Raw genomic sequence first — 16,581 nt, 5'->3', positions numbered from 1 at the left:
GGGGTGCAGGGTGCGGGGGTGCAGGGTTCACGTGCATGGAGTGCATGGGATGCAGGGGTGCATGGGATGCAGGGTGCATGGGATGCATGGGGGTGCATGGGATGCATGGGGGTGCAGGGGTGCATGGGCTGCAGGGTGCATGGGATGCAGCGTGTATGGGGTGCAGGGGTGCATGGGCTGCAGGGTGCAGGGGATGCAGGGTGGATGGGATGCAGGGTTCAGGGGTGCAGAGGTCCATGGGCTGCAGGGTGCATGGGATGCAGCGTGTATGGGGTGCAGGGGTGCATGGGCTGCAGGGTGCAGGGGATGCAGGGTGGATGGGATGCAGGCTTCAGGGGCGCATATGTGCAGGCTGCAGGGTGCAGGGGATGCAGGGTGGATGTGATGCAGGCTTCAGGGGCGCATACGTGCAGAGGGGCAGGATGTAGAGGTGCAGGGGTTGCAGGGTGCATGGGGTGCAGGGTGCGGGGGTGCAGGGTTCACGTGCATGGAGTGCATGGATGCAGGGGTGCAGAGGTGCATGGGCTACAGGGTTCAGGGGTGCAGAGGTGCATGGGATGCAGGATGCAGAGATGCATGGGGATGCAGGGTGCATGGGATGCATGGGAGTGCAAAGGTGCATGGGGTGCAGAGGTGCATGGGGTGCAGGGTTCAGGGGTGCATGGGTGCAGAGGGGCAGGATGTAGAGGTGCATGGGTTGCAGGGTGCAGGGTGTGTGGGATGCAGGATGCGGGGGTGCAGGGTTCAGGGGTGCAGAGGTGCATGGGGTGCTGGGTTCGGGGGTGCGAGGTGCATGGGGTGCAGGGTTCAGGGGTGCATGGGTGCAGAGGGGCAGGATGTAGAGGTGCAGGGGTTGCAGGGTGCATGGGATGCATGGGGGTGCAGACGCACATGGGATGCAGGGTGTGGGGGATGCAGGGTGCAGAGAGCCAGGATGCAGAGGTGCATGGGTTGTGGGGTGCATGGGGTGCAGGGTGTATGGATGCAGGGGGGTTGCATGGGATGCAGGGTGTATGGGATGCATGGGGGTGCAGAAGTGCATGGGATGCAGGATGCGGGGCTGCAGGGTTCAGGGGTGCAGAGGTGCATGGGGCGCATGGGTACAGAGGGGCAGGATGTAGAGGTGCATGGGTTGTAGGGTGCATGGGATGCAGGGTGCATGGGATGCATGGGGGTGCAAGGTTCAGGGGTGCAGAGGTGCATGGATGCAGGGGTGCAGAGGGGCAGGATGCAAAGGTGCATGAGTGCAGGGGTTCAGAGTTGCAGGGAGGTGCAGTTGCAGGGCCCATGGGTGCAGGGGGGCAAAGGGGCAGGATGCAGAGATGCAGAGGTGCACAGTGCAGAGGTGCAGAAGTGCCCAAGGCAGCGGTGCAGGATGCAGGGTGTGCAGCACAGGGTGTGCAGCACAGGGTGTGCAGTGCAGGGTGTAGTGGTCCATGGGTGCAGAGGTGACGGTTGTGCTGCACAGGATGCAGAAGTGTAGGGTGCAGGGTGTGCAGTGCAGGGTGTAGGGGTGCAGGGTGCACAGCTGAGGAAGAGGGGGAGAGCCCTCACAAGCAACTGACACCCCTCGTCCCCAGCCAAGCCCTCCATCCACAAAACTGCATCCAAGCCCATTGCTTCTTCCTGATTTTCCAGGAGCCCTTTGTTATCTTCCAGAGAAGCACAAAATACACCATGAGATATAAAGATTCCTCCCTTCCTTCCTCCCTCCTTCATCCTTCCTTTCTTCTTCCTCTCTCCTTCCTCCCTTATTCCTCCCTTCATCCTTCCTCTATCCTTACTGTTTCCACTCTCCTCCCTCCCTCCTTCCTTCCTTCCTCCCTTCCTCCTTCCTCCCTTCCTCCTTCCTTCCTTCCTTCCTCCCTCTTTCCTTTCTTCCTCCATCATCCTTCCTCTCTCTTTCCTCCCTTGTTCCTCCCTCCATCCTCCCTCTTTCCTCTCTCCTTCCTTACCCCACATGAACCTGTCCCCTGTCCCTTTCCCACCCTGAGCTGCAGCTCCCGAGGTTCCAGGGTCGCTTTAACCTGTCCCCACCACGGTGCCACCCACAGCACCCCGACTCTCAGGCTGTCCCCTTTTGGGCAGGGCTGCTCCAGCCCCACAGGCTCCCCACAGCCATCTCCCCCTGGCTCCTGCCTTCTCTTCCTTCAGGCAGCTGCAGTTTCCCTTCCCAAATCCTCAGCCCCATCCCCAGTTCCTGCCCATTCCCAAATAACACCCATTGCCCCCCCCCGCCCTCCCCTGCCCACCCCGATGTTTCCGTCCCCCTGCCAGGCAGAGCGGGCAGGGCTGGGCTGCCAAGAAGCCACGGTGACACTGGACGGTGTTGACACTGTCAATATTTTGGCTGCCAAGAGCTCTGCAGTGACTCGGGCACCCGCTTCTGCTCCAGCCCAGCCCAAAGAGCCTTCCCCACGCCCAGGATTTGGCCTCTCCTGGGTTTTTTGGGTGCGATGGATGACGCAAATCGATGTGGGGGTGCCTGAAAAGCAGCGGCGAAGCACCGACCGCAATGTTTTATTGCCCTCGTCTGACGGGGCTGCTCCCGCCCTGCCGGGATAACGAGCAGATCCTCGTCAGCCTGTTTACAGGCGCCCGAAACGCCCGCTGTGCTCCTGGAGAGCCAAGCCGGTTTGGCTGGAGCTGGGATGGCTTTTGGAAGAGGAAGCACGAGGATGGAGGGGCTGAGGCCGATGCTCTCGAGTGCTTGGGACCGTGAAGCCGTGACCGAGGAGGACCCAGGTGGCCAGAAGAATCCTGGGCACGGAGTGGGAGCCCGGCCGGCCCCGGTGTCTCCATCCCCAGGGTGACGGCTCATCTCACCAGCCCCCTTTGCACGTCCCGAATTGGGCTCCTCTCGCAGGCAGTTATCATGAAACATTCATGCCCATCAGCGGCGCAGCTCATCCGGAGCTGCCACGGCCTCTACATATTTAATTTTTTCACCATAAAAAAGGCATGAAGCGATGATCCATCTCGCACCATCCCTAATTCACTTCCATCTCCTGTCTTGGAGTGGGCAGGCAGACAGGGGGGCGCTGAGGAAAGGTTCAGAGCTGCTCTGGTCTGGCAGGGAGAGGCATCCGCTGTCCTAGAAAAAGGAAAAGAGGAGAAAGAAGCCAGTGAGGTCCTGGGGAAAGGCAGCAGGACCTGCTGCTAGAGCCTGGGCAAAAGGGTTTGAGTTGGAGGGAGAATAAACGACCCCTCGGCCCCTCACCAAGTTCAGCCAGGCCAAGTGCGAGGTCCCACTACTGGACTGGGGCAGTCCCAGGCACAAACCCAGGTTGGGTGGAGAATGGCTGGAGAGCAGCCCTGAGGAGAAGAACTTGAGGGTGTTGGTGGATGAGAAGCTCAACATGAGCTGGTAACGTGCGCTGGCAGCCCAGAAACCACCTGCACCCTGGGCTGCATCCCCAGCAGCGTGGCCAGCAGGGTGAGGGGGGGATTCTGCCCCTCTGCTGTGCTCTGAAGCCACCAACATCAGAAGGACGTGGACCTGTTGGAGCGGGGCCAGAGGAGGCCACAGAGACGCTGGGAGGGCTGGAGCCCCTCTGCTGGGAGGACAGGCTGAGAGAGTTGGGGGGGTTCATTCTGGAAAAGAGAAGGCTCCGGGGAGACCTCAGAGCCCCTTCCAGTCCCTAAAGGGGCTCCAGGAGAGATGGGGAGGGACTCTTGGTCAGGGAGGGGAGCCATAGGTTGAGAGGGAAAGGTTTTAAACTGAAAGAGGGGAGATTATGGATGAGATCTCAGAAAAATTCTTTGCTGTGAGGGTGGTGAGAGCCTGGCCCAGGTTGCCCAGAGAAGCTGTGGCTGCCCCATCCCTGGAGGGGTTCAAGGCCAGGTTGGAGGGGGCTTGGAGCAACCTGGTGTGGTGGGAGGGTGGTGGGAGGCAGGGGGTGGGACTGGCTGGTCTTCAAGATCCCTTCCAACTCAAACCATTCTATGATTCTATGGTTCCTCAGGCTCCCAGCTTGCCAGGTGACAGCGCAGCTGTGCTGCTCCCCTCAGAGTGGCACATCATGGAGGAGGTGCTTCATGCAGAAAGGAGAGGGTCTGCAGAGGGACCGACCGCTCCTGCCTGCCCTGAGCCCACCGGTGCCAGAGGATGCTCAGGATGTGCTGCAGGTGCAGGCAGACCCGCAGGCAGGGAGCGAGGCAGGAATGTTATCACAGGAGAAAAAAATTCAGATTTTTTAAGGCAAAAAAAAATCTTAAATTTAAGGTGCCTATAAAAATGTCCGCTTTTAAGTGCAGCCTGGACTGCAAGTTCTCCAGGTCTCAGTGTCGGATCAGTGCGATGTTGCTGGGAGCATCTTGCAGCTGTTGGAGGGTGTTTTTCCTTCAGCTCAGCTCTTCTGTCTGTGAATACAACGCACAGCTCCTAATCCTGCCAGGCGTTTGGAGGCCAGAAGTCAAGCAATAACGTCCATTGCAAAGGGGACAGACTGGAAAGGCTGAAGCACCACAACCCTGCCTGCAACAATCCCGGTCTGTGCTCCTGCTCCCGGGGTGCTGTGGGGTGCACGTCTGCGTCACCCCGAATTTCCCCTGGTGCTTTTGCTGGCCGGTGCCAACAAAGTGCCACAAACACGGCTGGTACAGCCCCAGTGCTCCTGTCCCCCAAAAAGCTTCCCTAAGGGTGCAGAGGGAGGACACAGAAGGGCGTCACTTAGTCCTCGTGGCCCCTTGTCACCCGGTCCCTGGCGCCCGCTGCCCAGGTGTTTCTCTCCCCAACTCCTCCAGGACCATCCAGCGGGAAGCAGTTGGAAACCCCCGGGTTGTGTTGATGTTTCCTTCGTTCAAGGACGGGCGATTGAGGTGGCAGCTCCCTCACACTCTCACACACACACACACACACACCCGGCACCCTCCCTGCCCCGTGACGCTGGCGAAGGGAGTGAACCCCCGAGTGGGATAATGAAGGTTATACCTTGAAAAAATAAATGATTAAGTTTAATGGTCGTGTTGTTGGTTTGATGGCTATCTCATCCCACGGGGTGTTTACATCCCCCCCCCCCTCCTCCCTGGCATCGGCACAGAATTGGGGCAGGAAAGGGGGGGACACGGGCATGGGAGCTGCTCCACCCCTCGCCCTATTTACACCAAATAAACCTCCTGTGCTGGCAGGCTGGCACTCGCCTTAAAAGTCAGGGCAGGTGCTGGGGACAGAGGGGACCTGGCAGCGGGGAGCACCGGAGCCTGGACACATGCTGCAGGTGGGGCTCAGCCTGCCCCGCTCCCCCGGGGGGGCGGCTGGTGGCTTCCCCGTGGCTGAGCCGGCCGAGGGCGATAACACGGGCAGCGGGCAAGGTGAGTGAGCTGCAGGCAGGCACACACACCCCCCTCACCCCAGGGAAGGGGGGCAGCAGGATATGGCTTGTGCCAGGGCCACATCCAGCACGGGAGAGGGGCTGAGCAGACCCACATTTTCTTCCCCAACACTCCTGGCATGTCCCAGGGTGGGCAGAGCTGGGTCCACCAGGGTACCGGTGACCGTGTGGACTTGAGTTGATGCTCCTCGGTACTTTGAGGAGCACTTGATCCTCACTTGATCCTTCTTGATCTGCTTGGTCTGCCTGGTACTTCTTGATCCTGCCAGCTGTGAGGACAGAGTGAGTTTGGGGACCACAGTGGTGTAAACAGCCCTGTTTTCAACCCCAAAGTTCGTTTTAGCCTGGTGTCTCTGGCTAGAAGACGTGTGGCTGAACTCGGGGTCTGTCTGTCCTCAAAGCAGGGAGTTGGGCTGAGCAGCCACCGCTTACAACGGCTGCTCGTGCCCTGAACCAGAACCAAACCTCATCTGCTGGTTTGGGCAAACTTGAGCAGGATCCAAACTGCACCAGAGAGCAGGAGCCAGAGCAGCCCAGGCCCCTGGACCCCCTCGCCATGCCACCATGTGCCACCACAAGCGCAGCACACGGGGCCGGGTCCATGTTGTCCTGAGCAGAGAGGTTTGGCTCGGTGCAAATCCACGCTAGACTCCCCATCCCAACTGAGCACACCCAAGATAAACACATCAGAGAATCCATGTGTGTGCTAATCGACTTTAGCCTTGCCAATTAATCACTGCCCAGCAGAAGTCAGCCATGCAGAGACAATTCCCCTCTCCTGCGGGGTTTGGAGCTGAGCTCTCTTGCAACTCCAGAGAAAATGCTGCTCACTTCTCTCTAGGAGGAGCTCAAACTCTGCTCTTCCCAGCACAGCGCTGGTGGCTGCCACTGCCCTGCCATGGTCCTGTGTGCAGGAGCGTCCCCCGAGGGTCTCCTGGGGACCTTCTCTCTCCAAGGGGTTCCCCAGACGCTCACCAGCCCCTGGTATTTCCAGGTCCATGGGGGCACGCGGGAAATGGGGACACTTCTGCATCCCACAGACAGTCCCCACACCCTCGGGGAGCCCCTCTCGCTGCAGCACCTTCTCCTTCCACCTTCTCTCTGGCACCCAAACAGCAAGACAGGGATGGGTTTTGCAGAGACTTTGGCAGGAGGCAGAAAGAGGGAGAGCAAACACCTGAGGCTTTGCCCGCTCCGTCCTGGGCTGCCAGACCCAGACAGGACATTGCCTCCTGCCCCGCTCCGTCCTTGGGAGAGGCCACGATGCAAACCACAGCATCGCTTGGACCCCCTGTCCTCCCGTACCCCTGCAGAGCTGGGCTGGGACCAAGCTGCTTGTTATCCACAGTGCTGTCTCATGGTCAGCCATGGGGGACAGCGACTGTGTCCCTGCTGTCTGCACCTCCCTCCTAGAATCATAGAATGGTTCATGTTGGAAGGGACCTTCAAGACCATCCAGTCCCACCCCCTGCCCTGGGCAGGGACACCTCCCACCACACCAGGTTGCTCAAAGCCCCATCTAGCCTGGCCTTGAACCCCTCCAGGGATGGGGCAGCCACAGCTTCTCTGGGCAGGTCCCAGGCTGGGAAGGGAAGTCAGGAGGAGCTTTTGGAGGGGTGCAAATCTCCTCAAGGTGTGGAGAATCAGCCCTGACACCCAGCTGGTAAGTGGGCCCATGCTTCCTCAAGCCACTGGACAAGGGTTTCCCCAGGGGACCGAGCTGATAAGAGCAGGCGAGGGCAAAGTGAGCAGCTCCAGCCAGGCAAAACCCCCTGAAAACCTTCCCTTTGCAGGGCGAAGAATAACTATTGAAATACAAGAAGTTGCTGTAAGACTTCAAAGCGTCAGGCAGGGTGAAACGCTGTCAGCTGGGGCAGTGAAGCGTGCTGAATAAAAGGTCTTTGTCCTACAGAGATGTTTGGCTCATCTCCAGTCACCATCGTCATCACGTCGGAGGCTGACACCTGGGACATTGATGCCTCCTCTTGTCTGGGCTGTGGACAGTTTGTGGATTGGGACAGGATGCCAGACTTGGAGCAAGAGGCGCGTATCCCCCGAGACATCCTCAGCAAGCCCCCGAAGGAGCTGAAGAAGCTGGCAAGAGAAGGCTACTGGGCTGCAAGCCGTGCTCTGAGAGCTCAGGTCTATCACCAGCTCATCCAGCAGGTCGCCTGCCGGCTCGTCACCCCGGATGCTCTTGTCTACAGGGACGTGGCGAGTCGGCTCTTTGGGAAGCCAAGCGTGAGCTCCCACCCTTTGCCTGAGTTCCTGGAAGGATGCTCCATGCCCACCTACTGCCTCAACCTGGAAGGGGTCACCGCCTTGAAGAAGATCCTCATCTGCGTTGGCAACCTTTTCCCTGACATAACCTACAGCCCGATCCTGCCCTCTCTGGTGGCTCTGCTGCTGCACTATAGCGAAGACGAAGCTCAGTGCTTTGAGAACATCTCTCGCCTCATCGCCAGCAATGCTCCCCACACCAGCTACATTGACCAGTCCTTCCTGGCTCACCAGGCCTCCTGCATGACTTTTGGGGATCTGGCCAACAAGCACTGCCCAGCAGCTCACAAACTCATAGCCAGCAGCTCTGCGAATGTCTTTGAGGTCTACTCCGAATGGTTATCCTGGCTCTTTCATGACCTTCCCTTCAACTATGCCATCCGTGTCTTTGATGTCTACCTGCTGGAGGGGCAGAAGGTCCTCTACCGCATTGCCCTGGCCTTGCTGAAGCAGTACAGGCTCTCGGTGACCTCCACCGAGCTGGAGGGGACTGATATTAAGGCAGACCTGCAGGCTTTCATGCAGAACATTGCTGAGCACGTGACTGTGGACAAACTCCTAGAGAGAGCCTTTGGCATCCGGCTCTTCTCCCGCAAGGAAATCTGGCTCCTCCAGATGGCCAACAGGAAGGCGTTAATGGAGAGGGGCATAACCATGGTGCAAAGAAGGTAAGGAGACCTCTCTTTGCCAGCTCTTGGGGCTAAGCAGACAAAATACGAGTTACAGTGGAGATACAACTTGGGGGGAGCTCCAGGTATCTCCCGTAGCTTTGGCTATGCTGGATGCCTCACAGCCCCTTGTGGAGGACCCTTTTAGGAGGCACCATACAGTTAGAGCTAGGGATGTTCACAGAAAGCTCACAATGCAATACACATGACAAAACCTGATACAGAGGGGCTGCACCCATAAAACCAGATGGCCGCCCTGGCTTGGCAGTAATGGGTGTCCTCCCTCATGCAGGCAGTCCTTCCACCTGGCCGTGGACATGCAGAACTTCAGCTCCAGCACTGTAACGGCTCAGGAGATGCGCATCGTCTGGTCCTGGATCCCTGAGCGCTTCTCCCTCTTCCCCCCACTGCTGCTCTTCTCCACCTCAGAAGATGGGTGCAGCCTGCAGAGGTAAAGTGTTATCTGCCCATCGGGTCCAGATGTAAAACTGGGTAGAGTTGGTGGTGTAGAAAAGAGCAAGAGGTAGTGTCCATGGGGTACATCTGAGGTCTCCTGGGAACTCTCTTGGGTTCAATTCAAAAGCTGGAGTGTGGTCTGGGGCAGCGCTGGCTGTAGGGGAGAGGGCTGAAGCTCAGTGGGATGGCAACCAGCAACTCAGAACTGCACAGGGAACACGGAGCCCTGTGGATGTGCCACGCAGGGTATGTCCCCACGTGCCACGCCATGCCAGCCACACTGGGATGGGTCAGGTCCAGCCAGGACTCTATCCCCAGGGCTCCAGCTCCCTCCCAGTGGCTCGGAGCACAGGGTGGCTTCTGGACACCGCAGTGAGTGCGGCTCAAAACTGAGCTGGCAAACAAGTTTGCCATTGATTTCCCAAGCCGTGAAGCGGCAAAAGCCTTCCTTTTGGGAGGGCTGAGGGATGAGGCTGCTTTTGCATGAATGTTTTCGGGCAGGAAACCCAGACCAGCTCCTCTGTTAAGCTGAGAGGCTGCACTGGCAGAGCAGGCAGAGCTCAGGGCAGGGGCAGACAGCACGTGGGTACAGCCTGGGATGGGGAGGACATCAAACCCTCTCTGGTGACACCCCCCCTGGAGCACTGTGTCCAGCTCCGGAGTCCTCAGCACAGGAAGGACACGGACCTGTTGGAACGGGTCCAGAGGAGGCCACAAAAACACTCTGGAGCCCCTCTGCTGTGAGGACAGGCTGAGAGAGCTGGGGGGGCTGAGAGAGCTGGGGGTTCAGCCTCTCCGGAGCCTTAGAGCCCCTTCCAGTCCCTCAAGGGGCTCCAGGAAAGATGGGGAAGGACTCTTGATCAGAGAGGGGAGCCATAGGATGAGGGGGAACGGTTGTATCATGGCCAATGCCCAAAATTGCAATAATAAGACCAGTGTCAGCACTAGAGACAGCCCAGGGCCCAGTGACAGTCGCTGCCATGGCCCTGGAGCGAAGGTGAAGCAGGAATGTCCCGCAGCGCTCAGTGCCGGGGCGTTTCTCTGCTGAGATGCAGCAACTGCCAACGGGGGAGGGATGCCAGGGTGTCCTGGGACTGGGTGCTGCCCATGCCACCCCAGTGCTCAGAGTGGTGTTTAGAAGTGGGGCTGCAATGGTAGCGTCTCCATTAGCACCATCAGCATCTCCCCCTGGTGAGATGGGAGGCGACTGGGTGTCCCACAGCACAGGGGTACAGCTCCATCCTGGGAAGCACAGCCCTGCACCTTCCCAGGACAGCAAAGGGGTGCAGAGCCCAGATTATGAAAAACAGCCAGTCTAAAAGCAAGCTCATTTGGTAAAAAAGCCTTCCCGTAATCCTCCCATAAAGCCTCCCCCCAGCCTGGTTCCTGAGGGTCGAGTGGGAGGATTTAGTGTTTGGATTTATCTGAGCTATTACCTGCTTCACCAAGCAAAAATGATGACTTGAGAAGTCCCATAAGCCAACTCCCCCTGTTCCTGCACAGCCACTGGAGCTGCTCGAGCTACATGATTATGAGTTTCTGCTGCTCTCCTTCCCTTGGGCCAGCTCAGCAATGGGATGAGAAGAGCCACTGCTGCTTTCCACTGTCCTTTACAGCCTCATGCTGCTCCTGGGTCTCAGATCCCCACCGACTCAACCTCCTTCTTGATCTCTGCAGGTTTTACACATGCTGTGAAGGCTACGAACCAACGGTGCTGCTCATAAAAACAACAGAGGGGGAGGTAAGCATTGCCCAAGCAGAGCAGTGGGCTGTGCCAGTGCCCATGTGGGGAAGGGGACAGAGTGATTGACCCCACTGGTGCTTCTTGGAGCAGCCATGGGGCTGTGTGGTCCCTCCCTGCCCTGTCCTAGGGTCTGTCCCAGCTCCCAGGAGAGAACTCCACCTCTGGCACCAAGAGCCACCAAGGGTGGTCTAAAGGGTGGTGCTGAGGGGACGCAGAGGAGGAGTCAGTGAGATGGAGAGAGGCCATGGGTGATACTCTTTTATTGCAGACTATATCATGAAGTCCTGGCTGAGCAGACTTTCCTGAAGTCAGCAGGTGCTTTGCCTGAGCCAGGACTTCATTTCAATGCATTAAATGTGAGGATCTCTCCCCGATTGCCAGAGCAGCCACACAAGGGAAATGGAGGAGAAATAAGGACAGTTTCTACAATATTTGAAAGTCGTGAAATAACTGCAAAAAACCCCTCTTCCCAGGGACTCTGAAAGTGGCTCGTAAACCCATATTTTATCTCTCCACTCTTCATCAAACAGCGGAGGAGAGTTCTGTAAATTGTTCAGGCATCCCAAAGATTTATTGACCTCCCAGTCCCGATTTCCTAAGCCTGACGTTTCAGCGTGGAGATAAACACCCTGCCACCCCCTGGGGCCTCGCGCAGGCAAGAGAAGGTGACTTATAAGGCCTTGTTTCCTGAGTGGTTTAGTTCATTTTATTCCTTAGCTCGTACCAAGGATTGGCACAACTTCCTATCTCTCAGTAGGTCCCCCCCAGCTGAGGTCAAGTCAAATCAAGCCTGTCCATGGGTGGAAGAACCCCTGGGACTGGTTAAAAGCCTTGTAGGTAACAAAAAACTGTTACCCGAGTCTTTGCCATTTTAAAACACATTTTCCCTACAGGCTCATAGAACACGCGACCACCTCACCCCTGGCCAGGGGCCAGCTGAGGACAAGGGACTCCCAGGCCCTCATCCCCAGTGTTCCTACAAGCCTTTGACCCACAGCTATTCCTCTCCATTGCCAGGAGCTGGATGGGGCTTGGGAGTGGGAGATGCAGCTCCTACTCCCAAACCCGTGCCAGGGAACACACCAGCACAGCCAAACCGGCCCTGCTCCATCTACCAGCACCCAGCTCCCTGCAATCACCTCTGCTGCTAAAGAGCAACCCCCCCAGATCTCCCAGAGCCCCCCCACGTTGGACTCGGTGATCTCAGAGGTCCTTTCCAACCATGGCGATTCTGTGCTTCTTTGATTCTGTGATTCTTAGGCACTGAACTCAGTGGATTCACATCCAGAGCACCGGTGACTTGTCCCTGCAGGATTTAGCTGGCAGGGCAGAACTGCAGGCTCTGATTCCCCAGGGGACCCTTGTCCTCCTGCACACACGTGCGATGGCCGGTGTTTGTGGGGCTTGCTCTGGTCCCCGCTGTGTCCCCCACTGACAGCTCCCTGTGCTCTCTCCCAAAGGTCTGTGGGGCGTTTCTCTCCTCCGACTGGAGCGAAAGGAAAAAGAGCGGGGCAACATCCGGCTTTTTTGGGACAGGGGAGTGCTTTGTGTTCACTGTAAGTCACATTTTATTTCTGGGTTTACGCTTATGAGTTTGTCTACTTTTTCCTTTTACCCCTGTGATCACTCAGGGCAGGCTGGCACCGAGCTGCTTCCCTGCCATGGTCCCACCACTGTCCCTTAGCTCTGGCAGGAGACAGCAGCACAGAAGTTGCTGTGCTGGATCAGAGCACATGGAGAATGAACTCCTGCCATGGGTGAGCCAGTCTGTCCTGTGCCCCCGAGGCACCGGGCAATAACCCCGGGTGGGTTTTGGAGCACCTTCCCAGGGTGACAGCAGGGCAGCATGTATGGCAGGGAGGGTTCCTGCCCTGTTTGCTCAGGGCAGCTCCTGGATGGAGCCCTCCCAAACCAGCCCCAGGGGCCCTGCAGAGGGACCAGGCTGAGCTGCTCCAAGAGAGCAGCTCAAAGTCCAACATCCCTCCAGTACCCACCAGCATCCATCTAGCATCCACCAGCATCCATCTAGCATCGTGGGCACTGCAGGTTTGCCCACGTCAGGCAGCAACTGGTGAAGACAAAACCAATTTCTCACTCACAGCCACCTCCAGAGCAGCCCTGGCACCACCAGGACACCTTGTCCCTACCCTGCTCCAGGTCTGGACCTGGCACGCAGCATTTGGCCACTGACCAGCCTGGCCCAGGCAGCACCATCTTCCCCCAGCAATGGAGAGAGGCCCCAAAGGACAGGGCTCACCAGGTTTCTCCTCCTTTCCAGGTACGACCCGAGATGGAAAGGTACGAGTGGGTGTTCATCAAGAAGCCAGAGCTGGCCAAAGCTGTGCCACGCTCACGCCAGCGGTCACCTTCTCCCTCTCCCGTGTCCCTCCTCGGCTCCTCCCCGGATGGCCACGGCACCAGCTCAAACCGTCTCACCGTGCCCACCCCGCAGAGGAAAGGCCGTCTCTCCCCTTTTCTGGCCATCAGACATTTCCTCCTGCCTTCCAAAACAGCCTCCATGTTCATGTCCGGGTCACGGGAAGGGATCATTATCGGTAATTACCAAACAGTGGGCACCCACCCACCGACACAGCACTGCTTTGGCTGAAAAGGGCTCTGCTCCAGATCAAAATCTGAGCTGCCTGGAGAGGCAAAGACCTCCTGGTTTAGGCTATGAACTTAAAGCCAGGAGAGATGAAGTCATCCCCCTCTTCCTCAGCTTAGCAGGAGAGTGCAGAGCTGCACAGGGTCAAGGATGCTCCTTCTGAGAGGAGGAGCCACCCGAGGGGGAGCACCAGAGCCCAAACCTCCTGGTGAGGTTTGCACCCGTGGGGCTGCTGTGTCCCTTCCCAGCCCTTCTCTCCACTCTGTGGGGGACGGAGAGGAGATGGAGGTGGGGATCAGCCTGAGGAAGGGCCGAGCACTGTCACCCAGAGCAGCCACACCATCTGCCTGCCTACACTGCTGTCTGCTGGGTTGGGCTTGGGCATGGGGTTGAATCTTTGTGCCCCACCACTGCCGGGGTGGGTTCAGCAGAGAATCGCTGCAGGTCAGAAACACCTGGAGCACAGCCTCTGCTTCCCTTCCAGCCCTTGGGAGTGGGACCAGGGCAAGCCTGGCTGCAGGGATGTGAGGAGCTTTCCCTGTTCTCCAGCTCTCCAAGCAGTTTAATAATTCAGCTTGTGCTGCCAGGGCAACCTCTCGCACTGGCTGCCCTGCAGATCGCTCCCCAGAAGCTCTGTCTCCATGCTGACATCCCCATCAGCAGAGAAGGCAGCTCTGGGCAGCCCCAGCCCAGCTCTGCCCTGTGGCTAAAGGACAGAAAGCTGAGAGATGGGCACAGTCCTCAGAAACCTCCTCAGCTGGGCCACTGTCCCTGCTTGGGGATGAGGGGAATACCTCAGAAACCTCCTCAGCTGGGCCACTGTCCCCCTGCTTGGGGACGAGGGGAATAATATCATCGAGGTTGGAAGGGACCTTCAAGATCATCTAGTCCAACTGTCAACCTAACTCTGACAAAAAAACCCCATCACTAAACTATGTCCCCCAGCACCATGTCAACCCGTCTTTTGAACACCTCCAGGGATGGTGTCTCAACCCCTTCCCTGGGCAAAACGGGAGAGCAGATCCTGACCATCTTGCTTATTTTTGCAGGTGGAGGGGGAGGCCAAGCTCTGTCCCTGGATGCCAACCTGCTCTGGGGGCGCACGGAGCACTGTGAGACCTTCGACAACCCGCCGCTCTGCCAGGAGAACTTCAAGGTGCAGCTCTTGGAAGTGTGGGGCTTTCAAAACGCCTAGGTCCTGTGGGGGACAGCCTCTCACCATGCCACCCACGGAGACGGGGACACCTCGCCACGCTGGCCACCACTCTGGCTGCCCACTGAGGTCCCTGCTGGCAGTGCCATGGCCACCTCCACTTGCCATCCTCCCTTCCACGGTTAGCCATCGCCATGGTGTGCGGAGAGCACAGTGAAGTGCTGGGAATGGGACTGTGGGCGCTGCTTTGGGGACATCTGAGGTCCCCTCCCAGTTTAGACCCAGCCTGCTCCCCCCAGTTTGTCCCAGTTTGGGATGCTGGAGGGGAGGTGAGGCAGTCTGGTGTTTCTCACACCTCCCTGGTCTGTTTGCAGCGTGGAGCTCAACAGCAAACCAGCGGCACCGCAGCGCAGGCAGGTTTTATAGGAATTTGGAGCCCAGGCAAAACCCAACACTGAGGTACAAAGCTCACCAGGAACACACTCAGACCCCGCTTCCCTCCGGTCCCAAACCCAGCACCACCCTTCAAGCCATACGCAGAATTCTGTAGCCTCTGGGGGTTGCCAGGGCTCCCCTGGGATCCCACACTGAGCATCATCCAACACAGTGCGAGAGTCTTCTCGTCTGTGGTTGAAGCTGCAGATGGGTGATTAGCGAAGTCCTACCTGGTGTTTATACACCAGCCCCCAACAAGAAAATAAGAACCCCCCCAGCTGTGTACCTGCCCTCTCATTTTTGTATTAAACCAAAGATCGATACTCACCACGAAGGGCTGATGTAAGACTGTGAACAGCGAATACACGTGAGCCTTAACTAGCGTGCCCCGAGCGCCAGGGGCCAGGACAGTGGGAGATGTGCCATTTCAAAACACGAAACGTGAACGTGTAGCTCGGTCAGACAAGGCAACCCTCGCGGGAGGTTTATAAGCTGTAGAGGTATCATTCCAGCTGCGGGATGAGAACATCTCCCACGTCCAAATACACTTTGCACTTGAGGCTTTCTCTTTCATCTCTTCCACTTCTCGAGCTGTTCAGAGCAGGAGGTACCGCTGTCTCGGTGCCTGCTTCCAGTGACAGCAGGACATGGGCAGGAGCAGGCGATGGCACCAAGCTCACACCGTGCTATTCATGGGGCAGAGCAGGGAATTGCTCGTAGCCTTCAGAGGGTATCCAGGGAAGACAAGGAGAGGCACAACCTTCTGCACACCCTGGCCTTTACCCACAGAGCTCGAATGAAGAAACACCGCATAATTACTCTTCATCTGCAATTAAAAAGCTCTGCTAGGGTGTTCTCAGTATTTCATTCTTTCCATGATCATGTACTGGACTCTCTGTCCAAATGAACTCTCTGTCTGGAGACATGGATGAGTCCAGGTGACTCTCTGTCCCGTGGGGGTCCCTCTCCATTCCCAAGAGGCTGTTTCTCTCTGCCTGGAGACGCACAGGATGCATGAGATGCCTGGAAAAGCAAAGGCCTTCATCAGCAATCCAGCCCATCCTCCTCTCAGCACCCTTGTAAAGGACAAGCAGGTCCTGTCTAACGTGTTGAAATTCCAGATGCCGGGGCTGTGTCGTGCAGGCCGGGGATGTGTCCGATGCGGTGGCAGAGCCTGCCAGTCCCTTCGAGGCTGCGGGTGCTGTGTGCCCACCAGTTAGAGCCATAAATCGCAACGGATGCGGGTGCCCTCGCTGCATTCGCTGCCCATAATCCAATGAGTGCCTTTGCCATTTCCAAAAGGGACACTATGGTTCCTTCTTCTCATGCTTTATTCCATTACTGAATAAAGCTCAAAACTCTTGAGGAATGAGAAGCAACCTGAAACCACGCAGGGGGAGTGGAGGGGCTGGGAGACCGAGGGCACATGTAACGGGATATAGAGATCTTTCATCCCTGTCTGCCATGGTTTTGGTGGGGATGGGGTTGACTTTCTCGCTGGCAGCTGGTGCGGGGCCGTGCTTCAGGTGTGGGGTGGGAACAGTGTTGACGGTCCAAGCTGCTGCCTGCCCCCCAAGCTGGGGCTGAACCGCGGCAGGGCCGTGCCCCATGGACGGCAGCGGGGCCTCACAGAGGAAATCCCGGTGGAACGATGTCGGGAGAGGGCTTCAGGCCGGGGCCGGCCAAGAGGCACCTCGGCCCGGACTCCCCTCCCTCAGGGGCCGGGCCCTGCCGCCTCAGGCCGCCTCAGCCCGCGCCCGCCCGCGCCGACAGCGCTCCCTGGCGGCCGGGGCGAGCGCAGTGGCCGTTGCGCAGGCGCCGTTGCCGTCGCGGCCGTTGCCAGCGCCGCCGTTGCCAGCGCCGCCGTTGCCGGCCCCGGCGTTGCCAGCGCCGGGGGCAGGGGGGGG

General features: G+C 58.2%; 2 protein-coding genes across 2 annotated transcripts in view; both read left to right on the top strand.

Moving 5' to 3' along the window:
- The first annotated feature begins 5,200 nt into the window (after window positions 1-5,200).
- Window positions 5,201-14,281, top strand: LOC106898712 (TBC1 domain family member 24-like). Its single transcript, XM_014960124.1, has 7 exons — window positions 5,201-5,313; window positions 7,246-8,281; window positions 8,574-8,732; window positions 10,415-10,478; window positions 11,942-12,037; window positions 12,760-13,036; window positions 14,136-14,281. Exons 1-7 carry the CDS (start codon window positions 5,211-5,213, stop codon window positions 14,279-14,281), a joined length of 1,881 nt encoding a protein of 626 aa, XP_014815610.1. The 5' UTR covers window positions 5,201-5,210.
- A 2,044-nt stretch (window positions 14,282-16,325) lies between these two features.
- LOC106898709 (cilia- and flagella-associated protein 52-like) overlaps window positions 16,326-16,581 on the top strand; it is a 23,672-nt gene continuing 23,416 nt past the window's right edge. The window contains exon 1 of the mRNA XM_014960119.1: window positions 16,326-16,500. Coding sequence (XP_014815605.1) covers window positions 16,326-16,500 — 175 coding nt within the window. The remainder of the gene's footprint in view (window positions 16,501-16,581) is intronic.

Source organism: Calidris pugnax, unplaced genomic scaffold, assembly GCF_001431845.1.
Source record: "Calidris pugnax isolate Ruff unplaced genomic scaffold, ASM143184v1 scaffold463, whole genome shotgun sequence".
NCBI classification, from domain to species: Eukaryota; Metazoa; Chordata; class Aves; order Charadriiformes; family Scolopacidae; genus Calidris; species Calidris pugnax.
Note: the sequence above shows the minus strand (reverse complement) of the source record. Positions and strands in the feature narration are given on the sequence as shown.

Bases quoted from the DNA above. Each gene is read 5' to 3' on its own strand.
- LOC106898712 (XM_014960124.1), top strand. From the start codon at position 5,211: ATGCTGCAGGTGGGGCTCAGCCTGCCCCGCTCCCCCGGGGGGGCGGCT. The intron at 8,282-8,573 runs GTAAGGAGACCT...TCCCTCATGCAG, and splicing joins ATAACCATGGTGCAAAGAAG to GCAGTCCTTCCACCTGGCCG. The intron at 13,037-14,135 runs GTAATTACCAAA...TTATTTTTGCAG, and splicing joins ACGGGAAGGGATCATTATCG to GTGGAGGGGGAGGCCAAGCT.